At 40.1% G+C, this 23,283-nt stretch overlaps 1 protein-coding gene across 14 annotated transcripts in view; it reads right to left on the bottom strand.

Annotated features, from left to right (window-relative positions):
• Window positions 1–11,382: 11,382 nt before the first annotated feature.
• CPVL (carboxypeptidase vitellogenic like) overlaps window positions 11,383–23,283 on the bottom strand; it is a 106,937-nt gene continuing 95,036 nt past the window's right edge. For all 14 annotated transcript variants that reach the window (XM_081531323.1, XM_081531313.1, XM_081531316.1 and 11 more), the window contains one exon: window positions 11,383–11,636. In XM_081531323.1, coding sequence (XP_081387449.1) covers window positions 11,532–11,636 — 105 coding nt within the window. In that variant the 3' untranslated portion in view covers window positions 11,383–11,531. The remainder of the gene's footprint in view (window positions 11,637–23,283) is intronic.

Here is a 23,283-nt window from a genome sequence, read left to right as displayed (position 1 = left end):
CCACTAACCTTCTCTAAAACTCTATCCTCCCCATGGGCCTCTGGCTTTTAAAAAGAAAGAGCCAGAAATCATTCTGTTTCTTATTCTGCCCCTGACCTCCCTGAAGCAAGGGATGTGGAGTCTGCTACCTGCTCAAATGGGGAACGAACAAGAACAACTTCGGACAACTCTGACACAAGACAGAAATGTATGTTAGAGGAGTGAAGCAGACAATGCAGGGAAGAAAGTGGTTCTTTTCAGGCAGGAGTGGGAAGAGAGAAACCAAGCCAGGAGGAAGGCTTAAGGCATCTTGTACTTTGGAATGAGCCTTGAAGGCTTGGAGTATTTCATTTCACAGAGTGTGATGGATAGAAAAGAGAGGCATGAGCAAAGAGAAAATGGAGACGGCATGTACATGAGGGCAAATAGCCTGATATGACTGTTGTGTTTGAGCAGTGGGAAAAGATCCCCCTCCCAAAAATAGGTGGAATCAGCTTGTGACAGGGCTTGAAAGTCAGAGTGTTTTGATATTAACTTGACAATATTTGGCAGCCATTGGGTCAGTAGATAGATTGCTGGTGCTACTGCTGCTAAGTCGCTTCAGTCGTGTCTGACTCTGTGTGACCCCATAGACGGCAGCCCACCAGGCTCTGCCGTCCCTGGGATTCTCCAGGCAAGAACACTGGAGTGGGTTGCCATTTCCTTCTCCAGTGCATGAAAGGGAAAAGTGAAAGTGAAGTCGCTCAATCGTGTCCGACTCTTAGCGACCCCATGGACTGTAGCCCACCAGTCTCCTTCGTCCATGAGATTTTCCAGGCAGGAGTACTGGAGTGGGGTGCCATTGCCTTCTCCTAGTAGATAGATTAGAGTTGTGCATTAGGAAATGAAATAGCAACACTGTCTAGGATGGATTAATAGTTGGAAATGGTGATGGGAAGGCTAGAAGCAGAGAGAACCCTTAGCAGGCTGAGAAGTAGTTTAGAAACAGAAAGGAAAAAGAGGATGGAGATGCAAAAGATACTGCTGAAGTAGAGTAAACAGGATTTGACCACTGGTTGAATAGGAGAGGGGCTTCCCTGGTGGCTCAGCAGTAAAGAATCTGCCTCCAATGCAGGAGACCCGGTTTCGATCTCTGGGTCAGGAAGATCCCTTGGAGGAGAGCATGGCAACCCACTCTAGTACCCTTGCCTAGAGAATCCCATGGACAGAGGAGCCTGGCAGGCTGCAGCCTGTAGGGTTGCACAGAGTCAGACACAACTGAAGCAACTAAGCAGCAACAGCAACAGCTGAATAGAAGAGAAAGGCAAGAGAAGGATGGTGATTACAAGAATGGGGGTGTTCTCAGCAGGCAAAGAAAACCAAGAGGAGCTTCTAATTTGGGGGAAAAGAAGACCAGAATGATCATATGAAGTCTGAGCTTCCATCAGGACAGCTGTTGGAGCTGTGGATGAGGGACTTAGAAGAAAGATCATGACTTTCCCAAGGTAGAAAGAGAATATGGGTAATAATGCTACAGCAGTGTTTTGGGGTGAAGAAGCAAAATTAAGGGATCCAGTGTCAGATTCTTTTGATCATCTCAGAGTAGGAGGCAAGGCCACTTGCTGAGAATAAAGGGAACAGTCAGTGTGTCATTTGGAGTTTGATCATGGGAACAGTTTGTAACAAACTCTCTGGTGAATATATAGTCAATTCCCGAAGAATAGTAGGGCAGACCCATGCAGCATCAAGTTTTCTCTCCAGTAAATACAGAATCCTTTTATGGTAGTTTTATGAACTCTATCCAGGCAGATGTGAGAAGAAATAGCTTTCACATTGTGTATCTTGTTTAAGGCATTGTTGTTGTTGCTCATTTGCTAAGTTGCGTCCCGATTCTTTGTGACCCCATGGACTGCGGCACGCCAGGCTTCCCTGTCCTTCACCATCTCCTGAAGTTTGCTCAAACTCATGTCCATTGAGTCAGTGATGCCATCCAACCATCTTGTCCTCTGTTGTCCCCTTTTCCTCCTGCCCTCAATCTTTTTCCAGCATCAGGGTCTTTTCTAATGAGTTACTCTCTCTGCTAGACTATTGTTACGCCATTCATTGGAAATTTGTTTTTTGGGAGACTTCATAAGATGTCGAAATTCCTCAACATCGTAAACATGGAAAAGTAGCAACTATTCATTGCCCACATTTCCAACTCTGTGCTACTTTCCCCGTGTTGTATGTCTGTCCCTAGGGTCGCCCATCATCACCTGCCCTCCAGTCCTAAGACCAAATTTTTCTCTATACTGATGGTTTGGGGCAGAAGGGGAGAAAGAGCTCATCATGAAGACCAGCAGTACTTGGGGTTTCCAGGCAGCTGATGCATCTACAAGGGGAGCAGGGGAGAATGGGGGACCCTAAAATCCATTTCACTCCCTGGGCCACCACATGCTGCCCTCTGGTGGTTCAGGACTCATCTCTATTGACCTCCTTTTGTGGTCTTTTCCAGGCATGCTACCCCTATCTCTCTAAATCTGGTTTTTTGGGTTTTTTTTGATGGTACCTCTGTTGGGAATTTAGAGATTTGTGTGAAGTAAGAAGTAAGGAATAATAATAGGAATCTGTCTGCATTCTGAATCCTACCAGTAGTGTCTTCACCAAAAGACAAAGTCCATGGGAATTATTGGCCCTAGTGTTTTTAAACCACCCAATTCCAGTTTATAGTATCTCCAGCTTATTGAAACTTTTTCTTGTCCTTGTAATGTTTCCAAATTAAATATGTGACTGTCAACTCAAATATGTGGCTATCGACTCTATTCAAGCCGAGGGACCAAAAAAAATTTCACTTAAGAGTTGAAAATCCTAGAAAATTTGGAATTGGGGTTGAAAATCACATGCTCCCCAAGCTGGTACATCTTTTTAACTCTCTGACCACCCAACAAGAGAAGAATATGATGTAGAGGCAAAGCTACATAGAGTTCGATTTATTTACTTAAGAGGCCAAAAGAGAATTACATTTCTCAATGCATAAGAAACTACAACTCTTGAAGACCTTAGAGCTAGAACTCTTAAAGACTCTTAGAACTTAGGCTCTAGGCTAATGGATGTTAAGATTTTTCAGGGGCAGAAGGAGCTCATTTGAGGGAGCCATGTCTTATTAGAGATTCCTTTCCCTCTGTCCTTCACAGCCCTACCCAGAAAAGTATGTGCTGGTGAAATTGAACCCTCAACAAACTACCCAATATCTAATTTACTAAACAAAATCCCTCTCCACTATACCCTCCATCCTGCCCAAGATCAGCTTCAATTTGCCAGTGCAGCACCACTCCCGGCTGTTTTTTGTTTTTTTGGATAGAACAGACATATTTTTTCACTTTTGTTTATTTTTGCCCCAAAGCTTTTGGCATTTCCCTCCAGTGAGTCACATTGTGGGACCATCTCAAGATGACCTCCTTACAGGATGTTTCTCTTCCCAGAGGAGATGGGAAATTGGTATAAGACAGCCTGTCCCAATATGTTACTGAATAGCACGTGGGGATTCTAATAAAGAAATGTTATTTCATCTGTCACCAAAGCCACTTGATGGGTGGACTTACAGGGAGGCAGCCTTCTAGATCTTTCCCTCACTCTAGACAAGGTGGAAAAACGAAAACCAGGTTGTTAGGGATTGCCTCAAATCAGTTGAATACAGGAATCAGCCCTTCTACTGTTTCCATTACAGAAGATTAGAACAATCCTTTGAGGATTCAAATTTTGCAACAAAATAATTGAACTAACAGAGGTGAGAGGATAAAAACAAGAGGAGAGAAGGCAGGGAGTGCTCAGAGTCTCACATTTCCCCACCACACTTAACGCTCATGCTTTAAGCCAGGTCAGTGCTATTCCTGACTTCTGGACCTCCAGCCTTCCTCCTGTCCCTCAGTTTGGAAAAATCCTCTTCCCCAGGAATAATTCTTCGATCCCTGTTCATCACTTCCCGTTCTCTGCTCTCAGAGCACTTTGTACCTCCCTCTACCAAAGCACTTAGCAGTCTGGGCCTGTGGTTAATTGTGCAGTGGTCAGCCACCTTTCCCATCCTCCTCTCCCCCATTTACAGGGTCTCAGGGGCAGGGGAGTGGGCCAAAATTGTCTCTGTATCTTTGTCATCCAGAAGAGGTCCTGTCACCAGGAGGTTTAGTATGCCACATCCTAGTGCAACCACTATGGCAGCTGTAACGGGGTCAGGGATCTCGGTGAACTTCTATTCATAATGTGGAGATGAGTATCTGGATTTTCCTGTTCTCTTCACACTGGGTCAGGAAGATCCGCTGGAGAAGGGATAGCCTACCCACTCCAGTATTCTTCAGCTTCCCCTGTGGCTCAGCTGGTAAAGAATCCACCTGCAACGTGGGAAACCTGGGTTGTAACCTGGGTTTGATCCCTGGGTTGGGAAGATCCCCTGGAGAAGGGAAAGGCCACCCACTCCAGTATTCTGACCTGGAGAATTCCATGCACTGTATAGTCCATGGGGTTGCAAAGAGTCAGACACTACTGAGCAACTTTCACTTTTCACACAATGCTTCCCTCTCCCCCTCCTCAATTCTGTTGGCCACTTACTTCTTTTCTCCCCTTGGATTCATATAAGAAAAATTTTAAGAATCAGCAAAAATTACAAGTTATATGTGAGTTTTGATTATAAATATTCATTGGGAAATTAGGAAAATTACCAATATGTATTCCTACTGCACTTGCCTGAAGAATCCCATGGACAGAGGAGCCTGGCAGGCTATGGTCCATAGAGTCGCGAAGAATCGGACATGACTGAAGCAACCTAGCATGCACACATTCCTACTGCCTGTCAAAATGTTCAGGCTGGCTTTACTCTTTCTGTTGAGCTTTGACTTCTATATATGGCAGATATTTTTTGGCTCTTGACCGCCTGGCGTTCAAGCTTCCTTTTTTCTAGTAACAACACCTTGTTTTGTTTTTCTTGAAGTGGGGAGGTAGTTGTCTTCCCCCATTGGGTGCAGTCTTGGTGATACTGAGTTCAAGGTAGCCCACCCTCCTTTAACCTGGGATGCGTTATCAGTGATCACTACTGGTACAGTGTGGGGTTGGAGAAGGGATGTTTTTTACTTAACTTTTACAATGGACAGTTTTCAAATTAAAGATTTAAGAAAAAGAGTAACATTGACCCGGAAGATCTGGATGGATGCAATGAATTTTCCTGTTAAATCAGTTTGAACAGCAACCAGAGGCCTGGCCTCTTCTACTCAACTGTAGAGTCCCAGGGGAATGCAGACAGTCCACGTCACACTCCAGAAGTTGCCAAAAATCCCTTTAAAATGATTGAACAGATGTCTTTCCTTGAGGTTGAGAGGATATAAATCACAGCGGACTGCTTTCAATTCCTGACTCCGTGTCTTAGGGGCAACAGAATCAATCACTCTCAGATTTGTTTTCTGGATGTTTTTTAAATCTCCTGAATTATAATAGCAATAACCATTACCGTATGCAAGAAAAGTAAACACATCTGTACTGGTAGCTGTATTTCATCCCAGGATACAAACTTCCTGTGTGATGATGGAGTTGAATGGGCCCCCATCACTCATCTTTGCAACTAGTCCCATGGACAAGAGAGTGACCCTGAAAGGGTTCAACATGAAGAATGAGATGGTTTCTGAGCTTAGAACTGGGAGCTTACATGGCATAAAGATCGACACAGCCATGGCCCATATATCATCAGCAGTAAGAGGAGGGGTCTTGTCCAAGTTCACAAGGAGAAAGAAAGGGAATGCCAGAAATTTTCCAAAACAAATCAAGGCTCAAGTCAAGCAGTCTGTCTCGGAATCTGTCTTTGGTTTCTGGCCTTATCTACCACATTTTGTGTAGCATGAGAAAAGATGGCTGAAGAATTTCACACAAATAAGTAATTATATGAAAGCTCTTAATACTTTCCAGAGAAGCAGGATTCAAATTCAAACTAGTTCCTCTTGGGTGGAGCAGATACAGCATCTAGTTTCCAATAACTGGTGTATGTAATGTTTAAAATGAAGCACATTTTTAATTCTGGTATACACCCTAACCCCCAGTGGGGTCACCTGATACTTACCCATTGATGTCATCAGATGAGAAAGAACTTCAGGATCAGGAGGCAGGGTGCCTTCTTCATGGAGAGAGGATGGAGTTTAAGGAGAGAAATCTGAGTTTGAATCTGGACTGGCTCTGCCATTGGCTGTAGGAACTCAGGGAATTCTCTTTATAACAATGAAGTTCCATGACCTCCTCTGTGAAATGGGAAAACCATCTACCTGGTGATGTCTTGGTCAACATCCAGTACAGGTTAGAGGCATTAAAAGGGTAGCTGTTATTGTTACTTCTAATTTCGCAGAATTGGGTATCTACAGTTGAAGTGAACCTCCAGGGAAAGGCCTATTTCGCCATGTGGTAACAAGGTCAGAGGTTGAGGCTAGGCCTTCCAGACCTACTTATGGGCCTCCCAATAGACTCCTTTCCAACAGAAGTGCTTTTCTGCCTCTTTATGTTTGCAACTCAAAGATCAAATCAACTCGCTCCCCACCCCAACCCACCAGCACAATGCAACCATAGCACTAAGCAAACCTCCCATACTTTCTGTGTAGTGGGAGTGGGGAGGGCAGGGCTAACATTGCTTCTAGTTCCAGATTCTGCAGACTTCTAAATTTCTCTGATCTCAGCCAACATGTGGCCAGAGTCTCCGTTTTTTACCTCCTCAAGCTCCCCTCCTTTTCTTGAATTTTTGGCACCATTTCCTCTCTACCATCAGGCTGCCCAGGGAACGCAAACACTCCCTCTGGCCTTCTGCTGAGCAGGTTTAGTCCACAGGGCCTATCCTCTGGGTTCTGCTAACACAGAAAGAAGTTATTTCTCTGAGATTTCCTGGGGCCAGATTTTTAATATTTACATAAGTAACGTAAGTGAAAAATGGTATAAGAATAAAAATATACTTTAAAAAAGTATATTGTCTCCCTCCCACCCATGCCCAGCAACATATAGTCCTTCCTTGCCTCCTGTTATTGATTCCTTATTTATCTTTCTTGTCGTTGTTGTTTAGTCACTAAGTCATGTCCGACTCTGTGGCCCCATGGACTGTAGCCCGCCAGGTTCCTCTGTCCGTGGGACTTGCCAGGCAAGAATACTGGAGTGGGTAGCCATTTCCTTCTCCAGGGGATCTTCACCACCCAGGGGTCAAACCCACATCTCCTGCGTTGGCAGGTGGGTTCTTGATGACACGGAGCCACCAGGGAAGCCCAAGGTGCTTTCTTCCTTTCAAAACTTTTGTATGTGTGTCTCTCTCCCTCCCTCCCTTACTTATTCCTTTGGTTTTATTTCCCTTTCTTCCTTTCTTTCTCCCTTTCTTGTAAATGAAACACACCATATTATTAGATACCTTGTTTTTTTTTAACTTAACAAAATCAGTGCATAGTTGTTTAAGGCCACTGTTAAATTTTGACTTTTCGTGCCCTCTCAGTGTTCTCCAAACCTTTATGCTTTGTCACCCCATCACTAAAAAATTTCCTGAGGCACACAAAAAATATGTAATTATTCACTCATTTATAAAGTATAATTCTGTCACTAGTAACATTTGTATTATGAAATATTAATTTACTAATTACTAGTAGCATTTATATTATGAAATACTAATTAAAATAGAAACTTTAAAATGATAAAGGATGAGAATTTAAATACTTAATTTTTTAAATTGTATTTGATTAATACAAAATATTTGTGCTTTCTAAAATATTACTATTAATATTTTTAATAAGATCAATGTGTTGAATTTGCTTTGTCATATCTGAAAATCTTGGGTGATTCTTTTGTGAGATAACATTCAACTGTCTGGTTATATGTTCAGTATATTTTGATATTTGGCTTCAAAGTCCATCAGAGCTGAAAAAGACACATTACAGAGATGTAGATCCAAATGGAAATAATACCTCATTAGATAAGCTTTATTAACTCCCAACATGCATTTTTCAATACCATCTTTTATGTTAACACATTTGTTGAAATTTTTCCTGAGTTAAGGGATTTTTTTTTGGTAATACACACAGAGTAAATGGGAATATGTCCAAACATCTGTTTTCAAAATGCTATTGCCATAGATTAAATTTCTTTTGGAAAGAAATTACTTTCTCACTAAGTGTTAAAGTATCACTTCTACTTAGAAAGGGCATACTATTAATACTTTACTTTAAAAAAAAAAAAAAACCTGCTAGATGACATATTGGGGCTTCCCTGATAGGTCAGTTGGTTAAGAATCCGCCTGCAATGCAGGAGACCCCGGTTCGATTCTTCGGCCTGTAAGGTCCCCTGGAGAAGGGAAAAGCTACCCACTTCAGTATTCTTGGGCTTCCCTTGTGGCTCAGCTGGTAAAGAATCTGCCTGCAAAGCAGGAGACCTGGGTTCGATTCTTGGGTTGAGAAGATCCCCTGGAGACGGGAAAGGCTACCCACTCCAGTATTCTGGCCTGGAGAATTTCACGGACTGTGTTAGTCCATGGGGTTGCAGAGTCGGACACAACTGAGCAACTTTCACTTAGATGACACATTAACAATAGCCACTTGCTCATCTGCAACTCTTGTCTTTTTGTCAAAGAAAGAAAGAATGCCAGACCCATTCGCAGGTTCAGTTCTACAGCTTCTTTAAATAGACTGCCCTGAGATAGCTTGTGAGTACGTGGCCACTCCCCATCGCATGGTGAAGAGTTATAAAGATCCTCCTACTTGAAGACTTTGTTTTTATGAAATGAACCACATTGATAACATTCCACAGGCATGTAAACTTCGGCATGGTTAACATCCTACAGGCAATCACTGGCAGTATGCCAGACCCAGAAGCATGAGGAGATGCCTCACTTGTCCTCACTGCAACCCCCTCTTTCTGTATGTTGTCTGCTTGCAGTAACCACAGTCATGTGAGACCCTCTGCCTGTCTCTTGTCTGGACTAAGGGAGGGCACCTTAATGAATTGATGTATCCCATGGAGGATGTGTATCCCACTCAGAGATTCTCTCCACAAAGGACTCTCTCCTATTAAATTCAAAAAGCTTTATTTTGTTCTTTAGTCTGTGAACTATCCCTCTCTTCCTTCTTTCTTTTTTGCCACGCCACATGGCATGTGGGATCTTAGTTCCTGGACTTAAGATGGAACCTGTATCTGCTGCAATGGAAGCATGGATTCCTAACCACTGGACCACCAGGGACGTCCTCCCTTCCTTCTTTTAATGAAAATACCCCCCAGACTCCGTCTCCACAGCACTGTATCCTCAAGGGGCTTCACTAGGGTTGTTCTGGGACGGTCTCGCAAGTTGTCCTCAGCAGTCCCCACTGGCCCAGTGCCTGAGGCAGGTAGATGGTCAAAATGGCAATGTCTGGCCACTTCCATTTATTAAGCAATGATTTTATGTTGATCCCTACTCTAAGTGTTCCATAAAAACAGTCCATTCTCTCTGTTCACTGTAGGTATTTTCTATAATGTCTCCCTAAACACTGAATTAGTGAGTTCTGAAACACCTCTGCCAGGGAAATGCAGGATTTGGTTCTTACTAGATGCTGATCACAACATTTGGGTCAACCAAACATTAGCTAACCTTGTTTGATGTGTTAAAGAAACCTTATTTAACATATATTGTTGCTGCAATATTAAATTCATGGCCAACGGCACACAACACACGCCTAAACAAAATCTAACTCACACTTTTCTCCATAAGGCACATCACAGCCTTCTTGTGCTCAAGAACACTAGACGGCACTTCAGCACTATGCATGGGATTCCTTTTAAACAGCAAAATCACCAACAAAAAGCACAAAGATGCAGAAAATGTGGCACTGAATAGACTGCCAAAAGGACATGTGTTTACATTAGCAGAGCTGAAACAAGAAGGCAGTGTTGCCTCATTTGCCCTCAGCTGAGAATGTGCAGACTGGGTAACTCAAATTTTTCATCACTCTGCACATACTCAAGAATGACCACAAAGCGAGCAAGTATTGATTTGAGGATTACAGATCAATTTTAATTAGTAGGTGATGCAAATATGGAACCCACTAATAATGAGGCTTCCTTGGTGAAATAGTCACTTTGACAATGATACCTGAGCTGGGAGGAACCTCAGAAATCTCTTCTGGCTACTTTCTTTGAGACTTTGGGAGACTAGTATAGTGAGGTAATTTGTCCAAAAACATCCATTGCATGTGTGACACACCTGGGATGAGATTCTAGGTCTCTCAGACCCAGTTGGTGCCCTTTCCATCACATGTTATTGGGACCAAATGCAACTGTTTTAACTTGCTGGTGGTGCTATATGCAAAACTTTGTGCACACTTCCTCCAGTTTATTCTCTGCAATAATAAAAATTTGCTTTTGATGAGAATGTTCCATTTGAGGTCTTATAGTATATGGGCACAATGAACAACATGTATATTTTAAAAAGGAAAATCTCAATCCTGAATGAAATGAGATATTAAAAGAACTCAATAAAATATTTGTAGCGAGAACAGGTTTTGACTTTTTAAAATTTAAGTTCCTCAGTGAGCCAATTCATAGATGGGTAATATGAGAGGGAAATGATGTGGAAAAAGGCAAATGTGCTGTGGAATTAGAGATGTGAGCATGTGATGTATAAATGCATAAATAGGAAAGATGTGCCAAGATGTGATATTTTAGTTGGAAAGTTACTAACGTATGCATATTTATAAATGTATTTTGATGCAAGAGGATCTCATTTTTTTTTATATTCCAACAATTATACAAAATTAGGTTATTCCTTATTTGGCTAAAGAAGTACAGAATTTAAAACTCAAATTAAAAACAGCTCATAACTAATATGGCCTGCAGGCTGTTTGATAAATGTGCATACTTAAAATGAACCTATGAACTAAAAAAAAAAAGAGAGAGAGAGAACAAAGGAAGAATAGGCAAAGATTTAGTATGTTCTCTGAATAAGATTCTCTGCTTATCATCAGTAAGTAGATACAGATACATTATTTCTTTTACATATAAGATTTTTAGTTCAAAGAATTGCAAGCCACCTTTCTTGCTAAGACTTTCTACATTCTGAAATCTCTTCCTCACCACTACTATAATTTCATCTATTCATTTGGAATGATAATTCAGATGTCCTTATCTAATATTTATGCAATACCTTCAGATATATGGTATGATAAACTTTTCTGTTATTTACAGAACAAGATAGTTACAACTCTATTCATTTATTGCACTTTTCACATCATTAGAGAAGGAATTTAAAATTCTGATTCAAGGCCCCAACATCCCATTTACTTATCCATTTCTATCTGAATTGGTGTCTCAGAATCCATTCTTTGTACCCATTAATATAAATGATGTAATTCTCACTCATGCACAACATTTTCTTACAGTTAATTTTGTAATGAGCCATCTCTCCCCCAAAACAGCGCCTCGTGTGTTTTAAGGATAATTTTTATTGATGAGGAACATTTTGCAGTCTTAAAAAGATAATTTTCTTATTTATGTAACAGTTTCTGTCTTGAAAATTTTCTTTTCAAAGATTAAAAGCCATGATGATCTCCTTTAGGAAAGCAGCTTATCCATCAATAAGGATCCCATCCTCTTCCAAAAATGAATCGATTAATCATGTCAAAAGTTCGCAGAGGCTGGTCATAGGGCAAAATGTGGCCTCCACCTCGAACAATTACCTTAAAGAAGAAAAACAGAAGAAAAACTGAAATTTAGAAAACTGGATATTCTAAATACATGGAAACTTTTAATTTGGATTAAAACATTTTTAAAGCTTACATGAAATAAAGAACATAGTATATCAGTTCATGCTTTTGGATATGCTGATTGTCTGCTTTTGATAGCATTAATAATAGGTACCTTAAGGTAAAGTTTTTAAATTGTGTAGTTATTTGATTTTACACCAAACTGCATCCATCTTTCATGTGTATGAAACTGGAAAATTCTTCCTTGTCTCTTTCTTCTTAGGAGGGAGCTGTCTGTTTCTCCATGCTGTGCTGTAATTCTTACCTTGTTAGGGCCCTGAGGTTGGGAGACCTACCCTAGACCAGCTCTGGTTGCAACTAGGTAGAGAAATGTACCTAATTCTGCCGTTCAGCGAGCTGGTCCATTGGCCTTTACACTAAGCTACACCTTTTACCTTAACTACACCTTCTACCTTAGGCTTTACCAGTAATAAAGGAGATATTTTGAGTCTCAAAAAAATTAAAACAACAACAAAAGAGAACTCCTTAACATCTGAAATTTTAAAAGGCTTAAAAATTTTTGAGCAGCAAAAAGTTATAACATTCTATTTTTACAAGATTTTATTGTGAAACATTTCAAACATATAGCAGATTGGAAAGAATTTCATATACACACCATTTAGATACTCTCATTAACACTTTACTCGTTTTCTTACAGCTGCATCTCACTGCCTATCTATTAATCCATCTTATCTTTTTGACACATTTCAGAGTAAGATGGGGATGTCAGTATGTCCCCAAATTTTGTGTAAAATTGCCATACAATGGGATTCTCTGGTGGCTTCCTTGGTGGCTCAGACAATAAAGAATCTGCCTGCAATGTAGGAGATGCCGGTTCGATCCCTGGGTCGGGAAGATCCCCTGGAGAAAGAAATGGCAACCCACTCCAGTATTCTTGCCTGGAGAATCCCATGGACAGAGGAGCCTGGCAGGCTACAGTCCATGGGGTCGCAGAGTCGGACACGACTTAGCAAGTGACTTAACAACAACAACCAGGTCATACAATTGTTAAGTGGGGGAAGTAGCTAGAACCCTGGCTTCTGATGTAAACACTAGTATTTTTAATCAAATTCCAGTACTTTCAGAATAATTTCTTACTATGAAGGGAACTTTATGGCTTGGTCACAGAATGTTTCACCCACCTCTCCACATACTTTTTAGATAGTTAAGGACTATGAGATGGGACTTACCCCTCATTGGCCTTTGGAGACAACTGCTTCATGCTACCCTCCACCAGCAGTCAGCTGTGCCTTGCTGTGATGACAGCGACACCCATCTACATTTGTGTTCCAGCTTGCATTTGGAAACCCAGCATGTCCCCCTCTTTGTCACAGACCGAAAGTGAACACATCTGTGACAGGAGCCCATGCATGTGACCCTGGAGGAAGACTTCTGCCGCCCCCCAAGACCCTAGGCTAGAATTCTCCTCCTGTGGCTTCCCATCCAGTCCTCCAGCCTTGGCAGGAATCAGATGAGCGATTTTCCACGCAACTTCAGCTCAGATGAGGACACTTAATGAAGTTGTGTTTATGACAGAACCCAGCTGCTTCAGCTGGAAATGAGTTTGGCAGCAATCATCCAGAACAGTAAGAAACTGAATACTCAAGAGCTAAAGGTCATCCTGCCTCCCTCCCTGACCAGGGCTACTGCTAATGGAGGGCTAGCTCAGTGCTTCATGGGCTGGGCTTGGGAGTCGGAACACAGGAGCGTGACCAGAGGCACAGCAAACTGTGTGACCTTGGGCAAGCAACTTAACGTCTCTGTGTTTCAGTTTTATTAACGGTACAACAGGGAATGAAATATTGTGTCCTGGGATAGTTGTATAAGGAATTAAAGGAATGATATCCATGGAACACAGCACAGTGCCTGGCCTGGGATGGTTCTTGAGAAATATTAGCTGTTGTAATTATTCTTCCAATAATTATCTCTATTCAAAATGTAAGATCAAAATTCTCGTAACCAACATAACTAACCTAGGACATCGTGTTCCTACATTAGCATAAAAATCTTGGTTTAAGGGAGTTGTTTAAAACAGTCGTTCTCAAACCTGAAGGGGAATAAAAATACTCGAGCTTATTAAAGTAAATTGCTGTGTTCTCACCCCTAGACCTGCCAGTTCTGAAGGTCCCAGCCAGGGCCTAAGAATCTGCACTTCTAACAGTTGCAAAGTAATGCTGGTGCTGTTGGTCCAAAGACTACTCTTTGAGGACCTCTATTTGAAAGAACTTCCTATTTTGTGACAGGTTGTTCTGTTTTTACATCAAGGGAAAACAGAAAGAAAAATTTGTTTAACATCTATTAATGACCTCACCTTAGTGGATTTTTTTCTAATCATCCACTCTCCTGGTGTTTAGACACACACACACACACACACCTTCTACATTCATGATAATCAAGTGGCAAAGAAGAGATGACAGGAGTTAGGTGTTACAATTCTTATTCTCAATGACTTGCCTGATCCTTGATCCAATTCTGAGCTGCCATATGTAATGACCAAATGACATCATAAATGGTGTCATTAAGATTGGAAAGAAAAGCTCATTTAAGAACAAAGTCTTTTTCACATGCCACAAAATTCTCAAAGTATGTTCTCTAGCAGATTCCCATATAGCATTTTCCCAAAGTTAACCTCAAAAATGAATTTATGAGTGCTGAAAAAATAAACCACTCTCTTGTAATAGCCAAGGCACTCACCACTCACAAATCAAGGACACAAACCACTCCAGAGTTTTTAGAGGTGTGTAAAAAAATGTGACAGGGCCATGATTATATATTTAAATGTGACAAGATTAATCTTGAGGCTTCCTGGATAGAAATGGTCTCATCACCAGAAATTAGATATTTTGGGTGCTTTCACATTAGAACTGAAACTGCTAAACTCATGTGTTCCACATGTCATGAATTTTAAAAGGGTTATACAAAACACTTTAAAGCTTCACTCCGCTTTGTGTTTTAGAAAATATGATTCTCCATGGAACTAGAAACATAGACCTGGCAATAAAGATTTCTCAGTTGGGCCTTTTGAGATGAAATATAAGGGGAAATTCACAATGGGTATGTTGACACAGATGTGTCATGGGAGACTTCAAGGGGGGTCAAGGAGGAGCAGATCACTGGACAGACAATGTTGAGGTGGGGAGGGGGAAAGAGATGCAGTAAAGAAAGGAAACTTGAGTTCAAAAGCAGTGGGGAATGAAACTGCATTGCACATGTGATAATCTGAAAAGAGTTCCAGTTATGAAGAATTAGAAGGCAAGCAGAAGGAACAGTTGAACAGGTAAACCCCATATGACATGCTGCTGGGAACCACCGACCTTTTCATACAGGATTTGTGTGTGTGTGTTAAAATACACATAACATAAAATTATCATTCTAACCATTTTACTGTGAACAATTCAGTAGCGTTTAATATATTCACAGTGTTGAGTAACCATCATCACTATCCAGTTGCAGAATATTTTCATCACTGCAAAGGAAACCTGTACCCATCAGCACTCAGTTTCCATTCCTGTCTCCCTGCCAGTCTCTGACAATCACTAACCTACTTTTTGTTTCTATGTTTTTGTTGCCTATTATGGGTATATCCTCGAGAGTTTTAAGCAGAATAGTGACATGCTCAGATCTGCATTAAAGGAAGATGACTTCATAGCTACTGAGGGGGCTGGTTTGAAGGAAATGATACTGGGGCAAGGAGGCAAGTTAGGAGACTAGCTGTTCAGGTGAGAAATGATGTAAAGGAGAGATGGTAAGAAGGGAAGAGAAGAGGGATGTTGGGGTTGAACCTGTAAAATTAGTGATTAATCAGGTATAAAGTTAAGTGAAACCTCCCCCCCGCTTCCCAACACATGAACATCCTTCCCATTCCAGGCTTCTGAAACATGCAGCTTTGCAAGAAGTGATGTTATTAACCAAGAGGCACACGGCCAAGGCAGGTGAAAGAGGACAAACTTCTTTTTTTTTTTTTTTTGGATGACTGTGGCTGTGTGCCAATAAAACTTTATGGACACTGAAATTAGAACTTCATACAACTGTTATGTGAAACAAAAGTCATATTCTTTTTTTCAAACATTAAAAGATATACAAACCAAATTTGGCTTGTGTGCCATAGAAAAACAGGCAGAGAGGCAGAGTTGGCCAACCCTGGCTTTAGAACACATCTTCCTGACATCACCACGAGGCAAGTGGCTAACATCACCCTCACCACTTCATGCAGCAGAGCGTGAGAACCTGAGAGCTCATCCAGATTACTTGCCTCCCTCCTCTGATTCACAGAGGACGTTTTGGTGCCTGACTTCAGGCCATACAGCTTGTGAGTGACAGTGTCAGGCTGGAGCTTGGGTGTCTTGATTTAAGTCCTGCCTACCTTCCCCCACTCAGTTCCAAAAATCAAAATTTAAGATTTCATCCACAGCCACAAAGTCCTTCTGCCATTTCTCATCAGCAGTTCATCATTTTTTTTTCACTTTAAAGGAATTTATTCTAATAAATACCTTAAAATTAAGGATTCAGTAAGCTCAAGTTATACAGTGAATTATTTTTTTTTTTAGAATTTTATTTATTTATTTTTTTAAGAGGACAGATTTCTAGTCCTTGTTTTCTACTACAGATTGATGGAGACACTCAAGATCATCTTGTTTGTTTCTGACTTACATTTAAGTTCTTTTATTATTTTTATTCCATTCCACATTTACAAATGCTTACCTTTTCACTTTCAGACATTAACCCTGAGTATAAATTAAATAAATAAGCATTCAAATAAAATGTATACTAAAAAGAAAAGGTACTTGGGAATCAGAATAAAAAATAAGCCAAAGCTTGCTAGCAGCCACCTCATAACAAAAGAGTGAAGCAAGTCACTTTCAAAAAAAGAAAAAAAACCTAAGATCGAGGCTCAGTGTTGCTCCCACAACACTCTGGGAAGACTCCTTCACATTTACCACTGCAAGTTCTACTGTAGCAAATGATTATTGGGGTGAAAAGGTGCTTTAGCTGACCTAAATGTAGCCACAGCAGTGGTATCATTTCTAGAGTAGTCAGTACGTAACTTTGGTGCTACCTTACAGTTCCAAGGTGCTTTCCAGGTGCACCATCCAACTTAACCACTTGAAACAAAATCATAATTTAGCATTTCCACTTTTCATTATGACTTATTAATAGCAGGTGCCAAACCAATGCCACTATTAAGAACAACAATAAAAGCTTAAGCTCATGGAATTCATGATTCAGCAGATCTAGGTTTGAGCCTAGCTCTGTGACTTGGGCACAATGACTTACTTAACTATCCCTATTTTCCCATCTGTAAAATGGAGATAGGAATTAAGGCGACCAGTTGTCTCAGTTTACCCAGGACTGAGAAGTTATTAGGAACATAGAACTTTTAGTGCTAATGCTGAAATCTGGATTGGTTAGTCACCCTAAGAAAACTAAACTTTCTGTGAGAATTCAGAGAAACAATGCATGTAAAATATCCCATGGCAGTCAGTCCACAGATGCATATTAAGCTTGTACCACGTAGCATATAGGCAAATAATAAGCACTCAACCAAAGGTCATCATACTATCATTATCTGAATTTTTATTGTCAAAGGAGTATGTTTTCCTTTTAAGAGCAGAGAAAGATTAGAAGTTACTAAGAACTGTAAACTTCATTACTATACTTTTTCAGAAAGATAGATCACAATATTTTCTTTAGGAAGGGATATATTTCTCTTCCAGGCTTCTTTTCTTTCCATGCTGTGAATCCTTCCTTCCATGGGAAAGAAGGTCCCAATTAAAATTAATAAGAAAGCAACTTAAATAAGAAATCAAACCTTTGTCAATATGTTTACCTGTCTACAAACCTTTGTCAATATGCTTACCTGTCTAGAGCAAACTGTATCCCTTAAATCTACCAACACCAGGATCCATCCCATTCTTTCCCTCCACCCCTTTTCACCACATGTAATGCCAAACACCCTTTTCTCTCCACACAGAAATGTTAAGCAAGCAAGACCTTACTTGTCTTAGCAGAATGGCAAAAAGCCACTGTCTTTTTTCCCTTTTAAGAACACACTTTATAACACAGGATTTGATGCAGTTAAAAAGTAATCAAAACTTTACTTCCTTCATGTCCATTTTTTATACTTGATATCCACAAGGGAATAAAAAGCACAATCCAGTTCATTAATTACCTTACTCAATATCTAACTTTATGAGCGACAGTTTGTAGTTTTCTTTTGGAGGAGAGACTGAGAGTGGAGGAGAGGGCAGAGGTTAGAGGAGCAAATGCTCTCTGCCAGGAGTGTTGTGAGGACCTAGATCCTGACTCACTGTCCGCTGGGTAACAGGGAAACAAGGGCCAGCCAACTTGCCAAAATTTGGCTTCCTGCAAACAGCAGTGCAGGTTGGCTCCAGCAGTAGTGCGCTGAAGTTCTTCTCCACTGGCTCAGGAGATTGGATTAACAAGCACATTGCTGATCTACTCCACATTCGGTGACCTCATGTTGGTACCCTGAAATCAGCCATGGTGGGACAACTTACACCATGGAAATCAGCAAGCACTAGAGATCAGCGACTCCCTTCCTTTCCAAGCTAGTTTACCTCAGACCACTGGTTCTCTGACACTTTGACTCTCCTGGGGAGACATGATATGTTAGGCCATTCTTCCTCTTTCCCAAAACAAAAGAAATATTCATTCAAATGGGTAAATTATAAGGCCCAAATCTCTGAAACCTTGGCTCAGGATATCAGATGGGCTGGGTTTCAAATATTTGCAAGAAGGTAAGACTATTAATGGACTTCCCTGGTGGCTCAGTGGTAAAGAATCTGTCCACTAATGCAGGAGACACAGGTTCTATCCCTGGGTTGGGAAGATCCTCTGGAAATGGCAACCCACTCCAGTATTCCTGCCTGGGGAACCCCATGGACAGAGGAACCTGGTGGGCCACAGTCCATGAGGTTGCAAAAAGAGTCGGACACGACTTAGCGACTGAACAACAGCAAGAATATTAATATTTGCCTGCTTCCAATCTACACCATCTTTACTGATAAACCAAAGAGTGCAAGGCAAAAATAGTGCCCTTAGTCCAGCTGACAACGCAGCAATATCGCAACACAACCTTTATTTTGTTCCTTCATTTCTTTACCCAACTCCACACTCTACCATGTTGGCTCCATTTAATATTCCCATAAGCAATTTGGTTCCTGTAAGCAACCAGAGAAGTAAATCTGGTTACACTTCAACTTAGAACAACAAAAAGTTACTGTTTATAAAGCAAACCCCAATTCCCTCTTTGTTCTTCAAATATCATTAATTTTTAAAACCCATTCTCCATTTGTGGATAATACTTTAAATGTTAGCCTTCTTAGTATTTATTCACTTTCCATAATGAAATGGTTCTCTGTTAAATCTCCATGTGTGGATAATACTTTAAATGTTAGCCTTCTTAGTATTTATTCACTTTCCATAATGAAATGGTTCTCTGTTAAATTTCAATAGGTTATTAAAAAAAAAAACTCAGCAGCTAAGAGAAAAACATGCATCATTGCTTAGCTGTTATACCTCAGCAAATAGATCTGCTATCCAATTTATATTTTAAATAATACAATAAATTAGCTCCCTGAGTATTAACTAAGTGCATATTTGGGTAGCTTAATTTAGAAGCATTCTTTTTATGCTAATCAGTCCTCTCTAATGAAATAGAATCACATGAACTAAACTGACTCTTGGCAAATAATCAGAGTAAAATCGGGAGTTGCTATTGTTTATCATTTCCTTTGTTTTCAGGAAGCAAGCTGTGTGTGTGTGTGTGTGTGTGTGTTTTAAGAAAAGGGAAAAAAACTATCAAATACCAATAATTCAATTTTTGAGGGAGAGGACACACTAGTCAGCCACTGAGATAATGAAACTTCTACAACTCCTTCCATAAATTTTTGTTTCCCAGAATATTTCTCCCTTTTTCTTTTATGTAACACAGAAAGGAAATAGTCTTCAGTGGACATAAACAATGCATCCTTTCGCTTGATGGGAATTGTTTTGAACTATTCATTATCTCAGCATGTCTAGTCTATTTCCTAGAAGAAATTCTGGTGTGTGCAAGTGGTGAGCCACTATTACATTCCTTGAGAACTGTAGTTTTTAAATACACACAGTAGTGAGAGGGGTGTGGGAATAAGGTAGGGGCCAACTTGATTTTAATTCTAATTCACTGACATTTACTGGGTGCTAGGAACTGTGCTAAGGGGCTTGCTACAAACATAAATCAGATATTATTCCTGTCCTCAAGGAGCTCCATGTCAAATAGGGGAGAAAGGCAAATGAAACCCCAGTGGGGTACCTGCAACAGGAGCTGTACATAGAGATGCAGAGAAGGAGGAATTCTGGGAGAAGGGCTTCCTAGAGGTGATATTGGTGTTTAGCTCTGAAAGGCAAATGGAGGTTTTCCAGGCAGTTGGAGGAAGAAGGGCCTGATATAAAAAGTAGAAGGAATCCCATGGGAATTACTGGCTGACAAAATAGTAAGGTGTGTTTGGGGAACTATAACGTGTTTTGCTTTGTTTTTCAGGATTCTAATTAAAAAAGAGGGAGAGGGAGATTGAGAGTCCAGGTCAGGGAAGGAAGCAGAGGCCAGATCAACTTTACTTCTGTGTGTATAGGGTTCGGACTTCATTCTTCAGGGAGTTAGTGAGAGATTTTAGACAAGGATAAAACTGGATCGGACTTGAATTTTGGAAAAAGCACAAAGAGAAGGGTAGGTTGGAGAGGAAGAAGACTAGTTAAGACCAGCTAAGGAGGCTATTTTAAAAGGAAAAAGTTTAAACAAGTTAAAACACATATTCAGAGTGTTCCTGAATAGCATCTTTCAAAATTTGTGCCTTTTCTTAAAACACCACAAAGCAAAAACTGTTTCATTTAAGAATTCATAATGTAGTGTAGCCACTTTTTTTTTTATGTCCTCCAAAATGCTGTATGTTTTCTAATTGGTTTGTATAAAATCAGTGTTTTTCAAATAGTTCTTTGTGGTTTCTGCGTCAAGCACAAGGAAGTGAGTAAAATCAAGTCAGCAAGAAGGGTACTATAAACCAAATGCGAGAAAGGCTAGCCAAAGAACGGAGTGAGTTGTGTTTGCTAATCGCTATTCTTAATTTTCTGGTAAGACTCATGGCAAAGCAACTGGCTAAACCATTTCCTTGTTCTTTCAGTGGAAAAGTGATAGAAGTGTTAGAAAAAGATTCAGATTTTTCTCCCTGTAGTCCAGCGCTTGCCTGCAAATCCAGACATACGTTGAAATGTCTCTTTTATTAGTTGTTTCTTATACTAAGCCACTGTTGGTAAGCTGAGGTGAAAAGGTGCTGAAGGACTAAATTTCTAATTGTTTTAAGCTGGGTATTTTGATAGCCAACATTAACCCAGGTCATCCAAAAAGAAAACTGCATCTCCCAACTAGAGCACCAAGACTTAGACATGACACATCTATTCCATCCTTTCACTGGGTGTGGATGCTACAGTCCTTTTAATTGACGATAGCCAGAGAAGAATATGGGAAAGAGAGCGAGAGAAAAGGAAGCTAGGCTATGAATTTTAGACATGGAAAAGGACATTAAGGCCCCTTTCCACTTCATAAGCCCAGGTGAAAGATGCCCAGAGATAAGTCCAGGAGCTGGTGATATAGTGGAATAATCAGAACTCTTGTATATTACTGGCAAGAATACAATCAATTGGGAAAACAGTTTGGCATTATCTAAAGAAGCTAAAGAGGTTCAAACCCTGTTAAATCATCTGTTCTACCTCTACGCATTATTCTTAAGAGAAACTCTAGCATGCAAGCCCAAGGAGATATATGCAGCAATATTGTTCATAGCAGCAATATTTATAGTAACAAAAAGCTGGAAACAACCCAAATGCCCATCAACAGGAATGGATGAATGATGTAATCATACAATAGAATACTATGCAGCAGTGAAAAGGAACAAAACACAATCCTGAACATATCAACATGGGTGAATCTCAAAATATTGAAGAGCAAAAGTATAGTGTTGCAAAATATATATAGAATAATTCTTTTATGTAAAATTAAACATGAAAAGTAAAATATTGTTTATGGAGATGTTTATCTGTAGTAAAACTATAAATTTTTAAAAAAGGATCGTAGAAACAAAACCCAGGGCACTGGTGTACCTCGAGGGCCAGTGAGGGAAGAGAATGGGGTTGGGAGGGTGGGCTGCTGGTAATGCTACATTTCCTAAATGACTGGTAAGCACAGGGGTTGTCATTTATCATTGTTTGTTTGACCTTATACAAGTATAATACATATTTTTGGAGATTCTTCAACTTTTAATTAAAAAAGAAAAGAAACCCACCTATTGATACTGCCAAACTCATAAAAATAAATCTATAAGAAATATAACATGTTCTCTGTTGTGTTTTTTCCTTCTGCCCAACACAGAGATAATGAAATGGACCATATGTCTAAACACGATAAATGGGGAGAATATGGAGAAGCAATTGAATGAAACAAATGCAAAAGTGGGAAGTCCCCTTCTGGCAAGCGGCTCCAAGAAGACAGAAATGGTACCAGAATGGAAACCTTGGGACTCCAGTTGCTGCATAAAAGTAATAATAATAATAATAAATAGAGGAACAAAAATAAACACCCACATCTCCATGCTGGAGAGCAGAAGAGCAAGAATTGCCAAACTTTTTTTTGTTTTGCTAGATTATTTTTTATTCTCTAAATCTAAGCTCCTATATTCCCCTTCTTCCCTGTTTCTGTATGTTAGAGGCTCAGTATAAATGGGGAAAAAAAACCAGAATAAAATAAAGTCTGGATGCTTCATTTATTGTCAACAGGTATGTTTCAGATCACTGTTAAACTAGAAGGGACTCAAATGCTTTAGAAACATCTCATCACTCAATTTAACAACTTTAATATACTGTTGTTAGACTCCCATGAACAAAATGTGCAGGCCCCTCTACTTCTTCCATCTCTCATCAAGATTATTTCTATGTTACGGTAAAGTGAACACTAGATACAGTGGAAATATTTCTAGGTCTATCTGATGAATAATACCCCATTTCATCATCTGAGTCTTTAAGACATAGTATCTCATAAGGACTGTATTAGACGGGGCTGGGGGGAGCTTCTTGTCCTATGAAAACAGATTCATGCTAGGAGAGGTCAATAAAGACAATAAAATTAATATTTATTACATGCTTACTAGGTGCCAGAGTGTCAAGGGATACATAAGAATTATCTTAATTAATCTAATAATGAATTCTTCTGCAAGAGAATTAGGTATTAATATTATGATGAGGAACTTCTTAGAGAGGTTAAGTAATTTGCCCAAGGTCACACAGTTAGTAAGTGGTGGAGCTAGAAGCTAATCCAGGTCTTACACAGTATCCACTCTCTTAATCCCTATACTTCAAGGTCACTTGAGTATGGTGATAGTAGAAGTAGTGAGAATCACCAAGGTAATAAATAAAATTCAAGTTCATAACTTCTCAGCTTGAGAAAATGGCCCATGGTTTGGGTACATGGGAGGGTTTATGAATTATTTTCAACAATTCAAATAGTCTGTGCATAGGTTCTTTGTCTTTTTTG

The sequence above is a fragment of the Giraffa tippelskirchi genome, chromosome 10 (assembly GCF_054371585.1).
Source record: "Giraffa tippelskirchi isolate mGirTip1 chromosome 10, T2T-mGirTip1v1.2.pri, whole genome shotgun sequence".
Taxonomy (NCBI): Eukaryota; Metazoa; Chordata; class Mammalia; order Artiodactyla; family Giraffidae; genus Giraffa; species Giraffa tippelskirchi.
Note: the sequence above shows the minus strand (reverse complement) of the source record. Positions and strands in the feature narration are given on the sequence as shown.